Consider the following 13,241-nt stretch of genomic DNA (forward strand, 5'->3'; position numbering starts at 1 on the left):
TTCAAAGAACTTTGCTTTTATTGTGAAATAAATCACAACCCAACACCACACGCACATACATAGACACACACAGATTCTTGGGGGGGAGAAGATACTTGGGGGGGCAGGGAGGATTGACTTTCAGAGCTGAGCATAAGTCCAGCTTTCGTTTGAAACACTGTCAACGGGGGTGTGTGTGTGTGTGTGTGTGTGTGTGTGTATATAGAGTTTAGAGGAAAGCGCAAAGTGTCAGAAAGCAGAAAGGAATGTGCAGGGGGAATTCTGAATGTGTTGAAGGGGAGGGTGAGCATGCATCTGCTCAGTCTGGACCATTATGAGAGACTGGAGCATGTCAGTTTGATGGTCCAAAACTTTTATCAGACTCTCTGTGGTGTCGCTATTGTATGCATCATTTTCTTTTCTTTCCCACTTGTTGCTTTCCCTCTACTTCTTGCTTTCAAACTTTTCTACCTTTGACTGCAGCAGCACGTCCCGGAACATATCTTTCTTGCTCTGTCTTGGGCGTTTTCTTATCTGGCACAGACGTCCTCCTCCTGTTGGAGGGGGTTCTCAAGGTCATGTCTAGAGAGGCATAATTAACAATAAACAGAAGCACTATTGTCAACTACACAGAGAGCACTGAAACACTACATTAAAATACACAGCTGGTAACATACCTATCACTTTCTCGGTGACCCTAGGCAAGCACACATGCAGGAGAACACCCCAAGCATGGTGAGTGAACCCAGGGGCAGGGGCATTGTTCATTGCAGAAAAGCAATGTGACAGGGTCCCCAGGCACTTATGGGGGTCAACACTCTAATCTTTCCCACCATTTTCCACAGGCGGGGGTCACTGTGGAAAATATCTCACTCCTGAGGGTAAGCAAGGAAGAAAAGGTGCATCTCCTACATGCTTGCAGCTTCTGTCCCTATCCTTATGCTGCTTGCCTGTGTGCAGCTTTGGTCCCTGCCCAAGTAATTGCAGAGTGGCATGGGAAAGTCTCTCTCAATGGGGGAAGGAACAAAGCAGCTCTGCCAAGGAACCTCCGGCAGAGGATTGCTGAGTACCTCCAGGAAAGTTTCTCTCTGGAGGATTCTTATGAAATCTCGGAGTGCATCACTCCCTGTTCTGCCGTACTGCCTAGCTGCGTGTGGAAATGCCTAGCACACAGACACACAGCCAGTCTTGTACATTTCTCTGCCCTCAACCCGCTTCAGAACTTCACAAAGCTAAACCACTTATCAGGGGTCTCCTCTCCTGGCTCGCCACAGAGTGACTGCTGAGACACCACCAGAATGGAGAACAGCTGGGCGGCCCTGCCGTGGGCTCCACATCTTCTTCAGCCTCCACCTCTTCATCAATGACTTCCTCCTCTGGGCTAGGTCTGCTTTCCACTGGCTCCAGACCTGTCGAAGTATCCATAGTGCGCTTGACAGTGGAGGTTGAGTTGCCATCTAGGATAGCGTCCAACTCCTTATAAAAACGATAGGTCTGGGGCACAGAACTGGAGTGACGGTTTGCCTCCCTTGCCTTGTGGTATGCGTGCCTCAGCTCCTTCACCTTTGCGCTGCACTGCAGCATGTCCCGATCATAACCCTTTTTGTGCAAGCGGCCCGCAATCTGGCCGTAGATATCGAAATGCTTATGGCTGGTGCACAGCTGGGACTGGACAGCCTCCTCACCCCAAACACTCATCAGATCCAGTAGCTCTGCAGTGTCCAAGCGGGAAATCGTTTGCTGTGTGGAGCCGCCATGGTCACCACGGTGGATGTGCGCCGAGCAAACAGGAAGGGGAATTTCAAAATTCCTGGGGCTTTAAAGGGGGAGGGACGGAAGGTTGTTCACCCGGCAGCAGGACAGCAGAGTTGAAACTGCTGACTAGAGTGGTCAGCATGGGCATTGTGGGACGCCTTCCGGTGGCCAATAACAGCACTAAAATCAGGCATGGTGTCTACACTGGCACGATGGTGATAAAACCTTGGTGCAAAAAGCCTTGACTCTTGTCAAGGTGTTTTTTTTTTTGTTTTTTTACAGCGCTGCAACTGAGGAGTGTCGGCGCAAAAAGTGGCTTTGCAGTGCGCACACCTCTGCTGCCTTTTGATGAAAAACCTTGGCAGTGTAGACCAGCCCTTAAGTTACATACAAATTCAAAAGTTGTGTGTCTGCCTACACTGGCTTTATGGCTTATAACAACAATCTATAACTGCCCCCATCCCCAGCTGTTGCCCCCCCTTTCCTCCCTAGGACTGGAGGCGTTAATAGGCCACTTCATCTTGAATGGTCTCTTACAATATGCCTTGCATAATGACAGGTTTCAGGGTCGCACCCGTGTTAGTCTGTATCTGCAAAAAGACAAAGAGGACTTGTGGCACCTTAGAGACTAACACATTTATTTTTGCGTAAGCTTTCGTGAGCTACATCCGATGCAGTGAGCTGTAGCTCACGAAAGCTTATGCTCAAATAAATGTGTTAGTCTCTAAGGTGCCACAAGTCCTCCTTTTCTTTTTACAATATGTGTTAACGACTTATGCTAAACAATCTGTTCCACCTTGTATTTAGCTGTGACACTCCGTATCTACTCTAGAGAGCTTGCAATGGCATAGCTATCCAATGCAGCTGCACCGTGGTAAGATCTCTAGTGTAGCTGCTCTACACCGATGATGGGAGAAAGCTCTTCCATCGGCATAATTAATCCACCCCCAATGAGTGGTGGTGGGGTGTGTTTTATTCACACCCCTGCATGACATAAGTTATATGACATAAGCGGTAGTGTATACATTGCCTATGTTTCCCAGACCTGAAGAAGAGCTCAGTGTGGTTTAAAAGCGTGCGTCTCTCACCAACAGAAGTTGGTCCAAAAAGATATTACCTTGCCCACCTTGTCTCTCTTTATATATTGTCTGGCAGTGTTTCAGGAAGGGTTCTGCTCTTCTTTGAAAAAAGATCTTTTCCCCATTATTTCCTTTTGCTGGACTTCTGCACATAGACTTGGCAATTATGAATGAGCCTAGTAAAGAGGGACAGGAAAGGTAAGACTTCTTTTTGCTGTTCTTAGTGGCAATGGACTGGTTGTTTTCTACCTTAGATAAGGTAACTTGTCAAGCTTTCCCTTTTCTCACTCAATCCATTCATCCTTTCCTTGTGCTTTTCTTCTCTTCCCCTCTTGCCCCCTCACCCCCTCTGCCTATTGCCCACATCTTAACTGCAGCAGGTTTTCATGGATGCAGCATTTGCTGTACAGCTGGGACAGCAAAGGCTCACTCCAGTGGTGCACAATTCTTTTTTGCATCCATTAAGGGATGCGTGCCCTTCCCGAAACAAAAGCTATGTCCCAGCCATGACCTGAATGAGGAGAGTGTCAAAGGATCCTTCTGAAACAGGTTCTCAGAAAATCGCACATAACATAACCCTGTCCCCTTCTTGGTTTAAACAGAAATGTAGTTTCACCATAGAGTTGTGTGCAATGGGTGGGGAGAACTATAGCAAAGCCCAAGAGCTACTCGCATGATGTATCTTTGTCTGATGAGAAAGCCAGCAGGTGTCAGCACAGCCTGTTCTTCAGTATATCAAAGCCTGCATGAGCAAGGAAGTATTTAGCAGTTGTGAAGAACAGTTCTCTGTGAACTAGTTTAACTTCCAAAGCTTGTGCTAGTTCTCTGGGGCCGAGCGCTGATGCTTTCCTTGCAGACAGTGTTGCATTTTATATTGAAGTCAAAATGCTGATGTCAAATCTTAAATCCTTCCTGTTAGATTAAGAGCATTCTTTGCATAGCCAGTTCCAGCATGTCTAAACCTTTGCACAGCTTGGATGTTAACCTCCCCATATCATTCATTTGGTGTGCTGTCTGGAGTATACCAGTTTTAGGTTGCTGAGGTGTATTTATCTAGCTTTAAAATAAGCCTGTCTTAACTTCAAGGTGAAGCACCCAGAGCAAACACAAACATGCATGCAAAATCCATTACTAAATTTTCAGCAATACAACATAAGCCAGAACACACACACCTCATCTTAATGCCCTCCACCCTACCCTCCCGTTAGTCCCCCCACCCCGTCCACTGTGCAGCGAAAAAAAGGGAATCTTGCATTGTGAACTCCAGGCCACCACATCTGAGCTTTGATCAACTCAGGTGGGATGTGAATTCCAGTGCACAGAGGTGACAGGCTGCAGTGTTGTGAATTGATTCACTCAGCTAGGATGGTTGAAGTTCACATAGATTGTGCCCAGATAATGGGCAACAAGTGGTATGTAAGGGGATGTAATGGACTTCCTTACCATCAGACTCCCCTCTAGCTACATGCATTAATTTACCAGTGCAAGGCTGGCTACAGAGGAGATGAAAGAAAGTAAGCTTGAAGTGTGGGTGCGGGCTGGCCTGTCTGATGTTTTTTCCTTAAATCTTCCAGTTTTGTTTCTCTTGCTTTACTCCTCTCTTCTGGCTTCATACTGTGGAAATTACACCAGGGATTTTCAACCTTTTTTGTGCATGAGCAAAAAACTGTCCTAGGCCCCCAGAGTATCAGTACAGTAATCCACAAGCCATTTAGTTCCCATTAGTGATGAATAATAAATTGTCAAATTTCATTTTATATCCATCACCCCTAATGTAAAAATGAGGTAGTAGGGGAATGTGATGGGTGGGTTGCTGGTAGTGCCAATGGGGAGGTGAGGAGGGCGGGGTGGTTCTCTATTCTCCCAGCAGCAGACTTACTTCAAGAGTGTTGTGGGCCTGGCCCTGTAGTTGCATGAAACACAGCTATCCCAGGAGCTGGGAAGGAAGGAGAAGACTGAGGAGCAGATGAGAGATTGGGTTAGGGATAGAGCAGAGGAAGGACAGCAGGAAAAGTGGAACTTTTTCATACCTTCCTACACCCTCTGTTGCACCCTAGAACCGAGAGATTTTGCTTCACCCCACCAGCGATCCATGGGGTGCAGCCCAGCAGGCATCCCTTCAAGATCCATTGGTGGGTTAAATCTTATGGCAAGTCCTGATTTACAGAAACCAATTCCTTTATAATGTAGGGGCCAAATTCAGAGAGGTGGGGGTAGGTGTGTAAATTGGGTGCAAGTCTAAGTTGGTTGTGGATACACCTAAGAGACCAGAAGAAGGTGCAGAGTATATCAACTTAGACTCACCTCTGCATTTGTCAAGGCCTCCCATTCTGCCAGCTGTGGCATGTAGTGCTGCACAGCTGAAACTTTCCCTATAATCTGAGAGCTGCTGGTAGGTTCTTGTTTTACATCACACTTGGGTCTAATTCTGCCAACTTTGTTATCTGCACCCATGGGGTCTATAGGGATGAGGGTGCCAGTGGACTGGAAAAACATGCCCCAGGCATGTATATTTCTCCTGTTCTATACATCACGTGTTGCTTAAGAGGCCAGATCAGGAAGCCCCTTTGCGTCAATGGCCTTAACGTTAAAATGTCAAGTACTGGGCTATTCCCACATTGGTGTGTAGTCAAGCCTCAGACTCAACCACCATCTAGCTGGCATGAACTAAATCAGATCAATAGTCTTTAGTCAATGACTTCACATAGAGTTAAACAAGTGGTGTAGAGAGGAAGGCCCCCTATAAGTCATTAGTTGAGCCTCTCATTTTCTTTTTCTATTTTTTCAGTGGGAATTTGGCTTAGCAGAAAGCAAATTTGGCTCTCTTCTAGCATCTGCTTTCCTACTACTGCCTCTAGGGTACTGAATGAGACATCTCTTTAAGAGCAAATATTTGATAGTAGATGACTCTTTAATCCAGGAGAAAGAGGGATAACAGCTGATTTTGGCTGGAAGTTGAAGCTAGATAAACTCAAATCAGGGGCAAAGGCAAATATTTTTAACAGTGAGGGTAACTAACCAGTGGACCAGCTGGACGTGGTAGATCCTCCATCACTTGCTGTCCTTAAATCAAAAGTGGACCTCTGTCTAAGAGAGATGCTCTAGGTCAATTACAAGTCATTGGGTTTGTTGCAGGAATCATCAAATTACATGGCCAATACTACACAGGTGAACTTAGATTGTCATAATGATCCTTTCCAGCCCTACATCTATGAAAAGTGATTCATTTGCTCCATGAACAAGAACAGCAAATAAAGTTATATTGTACCCACATACTGTACATCACATGTTTAATTTAAATTATCTGGCTCTGAGTTTCACATAAGTTCTTGGTAGTGGGAAACTACTCTGTATAGGAGTTCTGCAAAACTATCACTCACTAAACAATAAATTGAACCAAACATCCTTAGTGTAACAAATCCATTGTTTCAAAGCTAAGGCACAATCTACAGATTCCACTAACTTGATGCATGAAATATTGACATAGAGAATACACAAACAGTGACAAAACTTTCAGATGTAACAGCTAGTATACCTGTGCAAGCCTTCTTGGTGACTTGGAGAAATTTCATGAAATACACCTTCTAGCAGTTTTCAAGCAATTGCATCCCACTTAAGATTTAACCATAGTTTGATAAATCACTTTGTCAGTAAATCCCTGAAGAGCGGGAGACCAAAAACATTGCTAAAAGCCCTGTATAATAAGGAAGGTGTTAGAGAGCTGTACCTGCAGAGGCTAAACTTTAGCACAGGAATTTAAATTAACTCATTAAAATCAATTTACAAATTAGCTCATTAAAATGCTACACTGCAGATCTAGACGTGGTGGATATGTTATCCCACTTCCTTGAGGTAGTGCCTAAAGGAACTGAGGCCAAAGAGACAGTGTTAAAGATTGCATCTTTCCACTCTCACTAAACTCATCCCATTGTCCCCTTCTTCTTTAGCTCTATATTAAGGCAACTTTTTGCTTACTGAATTAAGCTCTGCTATTCGTGAGCTGCAATAGCTTGTACTATATCCATGATCAGCATCCACAAAGGCCTATATAATTAAATACCTATTACAGCGACAACGAATGCAAATGTGTGGAATATTCCCTCTTACACTGATATGACATAGAACTGACAAGTCTATCAGAGCATTGGTGCTTCTAGGTAGTATCTTCTCCCATCACAATAGCAAATACCAGCTGCTTACGTTATTGGGTTTTGTTTCTCACATTTAAATCCTGGACAATCACGTTGCTTTATTGATAGCTTTATTTAACAGAAAGATACTTTAGATTAACATTGTATTGTCTATAGAAAAAGAGACAGCACACAAGAATAAGTGAGTATTGATGCCATTATACAGGCACATTCATTCTATCTTTATAGAGCTATAATTGTAAGACTGAGAGGCCAATGATGAAAGAGGATTAAAACTGGCACTGTTCTCACAGCTTTACAATTGGTTCTTATACCCCAAAGGCACAAAGTAAGGAAAACAGAAAATAAAAATACAAACAATTTGCCATTTCAGCTATAAATCTTGCAACAAATATACAAACACGGAGTACAAAAGTAATAACAGTAACAAGGAAATGTTTACGCTAACATTCCTCAACCCCTTAGCTACATCAAATAATGCAGGGGGAAAGAAGTTAGAAAGGCAAAGAGCATTTTCAAAGTTTTCTTAACACATTTCAAAAATTATTATTTCTACAAAGTCTGAATAAATTATTCAAAATTTTAGTATCAGGGATTTAGGATATAGATCCCAAAGGGTAGAGTCATTCTGAAAGTTGCACAAGTTAGGACTTAAGTTCCGTAGGTAGAGAAATTGGTCCCGGGGTAATCAATTATTTTTTGTCATGATCCAAATTTCTTCGTCAGGATATAGGCAAGATCCAGACGCCAAAGAAAATAATAAAAAAACCCAACAATAATGATAATAAGTAAATAAAAATGTTTTGGGGTTCAATCAAAAGTGACTGGTGGTCCGGATTTGGCCCAGCTATTCACCACCCCTGATTCTACAGGTTCAGTCCTACCACTTCTTGCTCTGTCAGTGATCCTGCTGATGCCAAACCCTATGTCTAAGAGCAAAAGTTATCTTGATATTAATTTTTTTTTTTTTTTACAAACACTGAAGACAAAGCCTAAGGCTAATGCAACTTTTTCTCCCTCTCCTCTTTTTTTGCCAACAGTGTAGCAGTCTACCAGGTTGCCTGCTAAAGAGGAGTGAGAGGAAGCACAGATGTGAGAATATGCATCAGAATCAAGATTCTTTACCTTAGCCAGAAAATGTGAAAACTAGTGATTTTATGTTGACTTTGCCTGATGATGAAATACAGCAGGAGGCTGGAATGAGTAAGTGGACTGAATTCAAATTCACTTCCAGGAGTTAAACTGAAGTGGATGGAATTACACCAGAGGTGATTTTGGCTCAGACCTCTCGCAGAAGCTGTAATTTGCCATTCAGTTGCACATATTACTGTCAAATCTATCTGCTTTGTGAGTGACATTAGCAGATAATGATCTGGGCATGGAAGGGTTCTCGATAATTCTCCCTGCCCTGAAAGGCACAACAGGGACACACAATAACTCCCTTCTTATTGAAGGAATTATCATGTGATTATGAAATCCAGGACACTGACTCTTGTCTTGATTTCCTTTTATTTAGTAGGAAGACATGGTGTTTTGAGATTCCAGGGTGACTCTTACACAACAGCAGAAATACCTCAATATCATCGGGGGACTATTAGTAGCAGCTTGTAAGTCTTACTCTCTCCAACAGTTAAGGCTGAACAGCAAGTTCTGATCAGCAGAAACTTTTAAAAATTCTCAGGTGATTCAGGTATTGACACCTGTCATATCTTCAAGGCACTGTCCAACTGTAACTTATGTACTTTACTCCGTTGTAGGAAACCAGGTTATTACAACCAGATCTTAACATCTTACGTTCTTGAGACATTCTTCTATTTCCTCTTGATTCTCCTTTTTTAAAGGATCTGTTGTAAAGCATGGCAGTCGTTGTAGACAGACAAATTGGAATCTCTACGGGGCAAAGACTGTGGATTTGCATGTGTTGTAAAGCATCTACGACATCGATGTGTTTTCAATCAAGAATGGTGTATTAATTTAGACTGGACAGTCTGAACAATCGTTGTGATAAAAACAAATATGGGGTCTGATTCTCCACTGCCTTGCACAGAGTGTGGGCATAATTCACCCCTGTGCCAAGTAAGTGAGAAGTTCTGCCACTGATGCTAGTATTTTTATTTAGCGTGTGCGTAGTCGTCTAGCCAAGCGATGGCATCTTCAGTGGCGCGATGCAGTTCTTCTAGGCCACTACTGACCCTAGTCAGCAGGCATTCCTCAACAATGTGCGGCATCGTCTGTGTTGTGCCACAGCTGCACAAAGGGCTGTCACAAAGGCCCCAGTGATACTGGTTGGCTGCACAGAGACCTTGCCCAGTCTGAAACCAGTTCAACAGAGACCATTGGCGACAGGGCAGGTCAAAACTAGGCGGGCAAATTGTGGGGTTGGCGACGAGGGACTAGTTGGGGATTATAACAGATATTCATTCCTCTCGCCAGAATGTTTCCGCCCTAATATCGTGACGTGGCGGATGAGACCATAATGGGCGACATGATGGCAAATGTATAACTGGTGGTTTAAAAAGGTCATTGTGCAGTGGCAGGCTTGAGCTGGCGCATACTTTCTCCAATAACCTGCCAGTGGCAACCTATCGTCTGATAGGAGGAGGAGCAATATTGCTCAGAACTGGAAGCCAGGGGAGTGGAGTCGGACACAGAGTGCCGGAGATGATACGCATGGCGGCATGTAACTGTGTATTATGCTAGTGTATGATACTCACTTTGTAGCTGAGTAAATGACTGTTGAAGGTGAAAGGCACTGGAGAATCAGGCCCATAATGAATAGCTGCATTGGTGTCCATTCCATGACTGAGACTTGGTCAGAGACAGATGAGTTTTAGTCTTTGTGAGAATGTTCATAGCTGTAAAGTCCCGTTTTTTGGATGTACTGGATCTGTCACAGAGAGGGCAGATGTGTCATTGCTGGTGGTGAAACAAATATACCTGATACAGTAGTTGTTGTAGATGTAGTTGGACATGTTGATTTGAGTTTAATAAAGTAGTTTCAAACAGCGTCGCCCCATTATTCACTGCTAATTCAGCTGGCAGCTGTCATTTTCCCAGTGCCCAGAGTCAATATCATGAAGCTGCGAATCCTTTTGGAGGTTATCTTTACACTCCTTCCACTAAACTTTGGTTTCATATCGCTGAGAATGTGTGGTGGCAATGACCACTGCAGATTATGCTAAGGTGTAAACGCACTTCAGGCACGGTGCTGTCTTCAAAACCTATTATAACCTTTGGAAATAAATCAACTCTTCCAACTGTACAAATATGCACATGCATCGCCCACATCTACAAGACCAAAAAATGCACTGTCCACATTTGAGAAAGTAGTGAATACTGAGATGTGCCATCCAATTTGTTGTGTCCAGGGGTCAAGTTTGGAAGCACATCCCACAGTTCTCCAAATAACTGGATGTTTCTGCTGTGGTGGCAGGAGTTAAGTAGTTTATGCTGAGATTTATACTGTCCTCATACAGCTTCAGAGTCAACTTCCCATGTGGAAGAACACCAAGGACCGCTCACACTGCTCCGAACCATTGTTTTGGTTTAGCAGCAGATTCAGATGGTCCATGAGGTCTCATGCAGAAGGATTTCTTTATAATCATATGGGATACAGATGGTCTCCCTGGATATTTAAAAAAGAGAGCGGCTGGGGCCCCAATAGAGAAGTGTCAGTACAGAGTACCACCAGCTACTGTCTCAATAGACCAATATAACCTACAGAATTCCATTCATTTTCTACATATATTTACAACTGCTCTCTCAAATGTCATGATGATTTTTTAAGGCAATAATCATGCTAGCGAATCAGCAATATATTTTAAATACTACTGCATAAACTAGTTTCACGGTAACTGATTTTCTAAAGTCACCAACTATGAATATCAACCCACAAGGCAATTATACCAAACATACACAATTATGAAAAACCTCGAGAAATCTTCATAGTGCTTTGAAATTCTCCATCATAAGAGAGGCTTTGCTACACATTACTGGAACTTTCTCCGCTTGAATATTCACCAGTTGCACTGGGCAGTGTGAATTTCACGTACCTTCCCTTTTCCCAGCCGTTCCGAATGCGCCGCAGTCTTCCGTGGATACAGGGCAAATGAAAGAATATTTTCGCTAAGATCACAGTACATGGCACCAGTAGTGTGAGTGTGTAACTTGGCGGCAGATAGAATTTGTATTGGTTTTCATCAAAGGCCCTTGTCCATCCAAAGGTGAGGGTGTGTAGGGTGCTGACTACCAGGGCAATAAATCCAACGGTGGACTACAAGGAAAAGAAACGCTATTTACTGAGGTGCCACACTTCTCACAGTAGTAATACTTAGTGCAAATAAAGCCCTGAATACTTTCATGGCACTTTGCTAAAGTAAGACATTCCCTATCTGCAGGGCATAACAGCTACGGATTCAAAATCCGTTCCCACTGAAGTCAATGGGGGTTTAGCCATTGGCATTGCTGTGAGCAGGACTGGGCTCTAGACAAGATAAGCATCTTTGATGTGCAGTATAACCATTAACGAACTCTCACCACCTCTGAATACATGCTATCCTCAAGTTAGTGATGGGGAAACTGACGTACAGAGGTTGAGTGAACAATTGCAACAGAAACAAGCTGGTGTAAATGATAGCCTAGAGTGGTTTCTCTGTCTCCACTCTGGGTTTGTGCAGGTCCCACTGATAGCTGCAACTGGGGCAAATCCCAAGTGTATGCTATGGTGGAAGTACGTATTAAATGGCTCATTTTAAGATGCCTGCACAGCCAACAGCTGCTACAGGGCCACTTATTTAGGAGCCTAAATATGGACTTAGGCACTTAACTGTAGTCCCCCAAAATCTTGATCAATGCTTCTTGTTAGTCATGGCCAAGAAACACTGCCTTCCAGAAACTAAGTCAGGTGATTGGGGGTGGGGAGGGAGTAGCAGGAATGATGGGGTGGAGTAAAGATCAAATCATCTTACTTGGAAAACAAAAATCAGCTGGGAAATTGCTGCTTCTAAAATGTTTCCTCCTGGTTTGTGATTGTTAGTCAACAGTTTTACCAGATTTCTCAAAAGTAACCTTGTTAATAATGATAAAACAGACCAACTGTACCTGTCCCTCAGTGTAATTAATTGAGCATAATTGAGCATAATTAATTGAGCAAAAGGATTGGGAGGTGGAGAAGAAAGAAGCTCTATGGAGTCTACTTCCTTATGAGTGGTACATAGCTAGCTACTTAAATGACCTGCCTCATTCTGAGCACCTAAGAGTCATTACTGGATTTCATCCTTACAACACCCTTATGATTTAGGGAAATATTATCCCCACATTAGAGATGGGGAACTTATCCATGGTTCTACAGGAAGTCAGTGGCAGAGTTAGGACTCAAACATGTGTTTGAATGCTAGTGTGGCACCTTTTCCCCTAGAGCATCCTTCCTTCTCAAAGTCTCATCAAATTCCTAAGACTAAGAGATAACAAGACTCCCCTCCCCCAACTAGATCAGGAGAGGTTCATCTTATGTGGAAAATTAAGAATGATAACTAGCCAGAATGTGCCCTGATTGCAGTTGAAAGATACAGTGCTCCTAACAGCAGCAATCGAATCATCATGGCTCATACATCATTTATTTGCTGTTAGTTCTCACCGGCAGCCAAAAATCCCTGGGTGAAAAGTGGCAGGAAGTACCAGCTTGTGACTAATCTTTCAGAGAAAAGATTGAAAATGGGGAAGAAAAAAAATATACAAAGTGAAGCAATAACATTCTGCATTAGGCAAAGTGTTCTTTTGGAGAGTTAATCCAAAAGGGTTTTCACATAAGTTATGGCACATGAGGCTGAAGTTAATTATTTTTTTTCCCCCTTCAGTTTCTTTTTAAACAACTGTTGGCATCACAGTGGATCAGTTAGTATTAAATGAAAAAAAACCCTACCTTTAAATGACATTAATCTTGTGACCTGAAACAAAACACAGCCTTATCTAGGAATTCCTTGCTTATTAGTAACTCAGTCCAGAATCATGGAAGTTCCTTAGAGTGCAACAGTGGGCTAATTCATTAGTTATACAAATGAGCAGTTATATAATAATACGATGTTGGCGCCCGATCCAACTCCCACAGTAATCAATGGGAGTCTTTGACTGTAATGGGAGTTGTATTGGGCCCTCTACCTCCTACAATGTTTGTATGTTGTGTGCTACTGCCCTCTACTGACTAAAGCGTCAATATGGGATCAGCACTGCCTAGTGGCTAAAACATACACATAAGCTGAGTGTAGCAGGGTGGACACCT

At 43.2% G+C, this 13,241-nt stretch overlaps 1 protein-coding gene across 9 annotated transcripts in view; it reads right to left on the bottom strand.

Moving 5' to 3' along the window:
• STEAP3 (STEAP3 metalloreductase) overlaps positions 1–13,241 on the bottom strand; it is a 43,858-nt gene continuing 30,617 nt past the window's right edge. For 5 of the 9 annotated variants that reach the window (XM_038421790.2, XM_043504999.1, XM_043504998.1 and 2 more), the window contains exon 5: positions 7,060–11,237. In XM_038421790.2, coding sequence (XP_038277718.1) covers positions 10,947–11,237 — 291 coding nt within the window. In that variant the 3' untranslated portion in view covers positions 7,060–10,946. Of the gene's footprint in view, positions 562–2,851; positions 2,990–7,059; positions 11,238–12,884; positions 12,910–13,241 lie in introns of those variants that run through there. The other 4 variants (XM_038421791.2, XM_043504996.1, XR_006277885.1 and 1 more) reach the window with 3 other exon arrangements.

The sequence above is a fragment of the Dermochelys coriacea genome, chromosome 11 (assembly GCF_009764565.3).
Source record: "Dermochelys coriacea isolate rDerCor1 chromosome 11, rDerCor1.pri.v4, whole genome shotgun sequence".
NCBI classification, from domain to species: Eukaryota; Metazoa; Chordata; order Testudines; family Dermochelyidae; genus Dermochelys; species Dermochelys coriacea.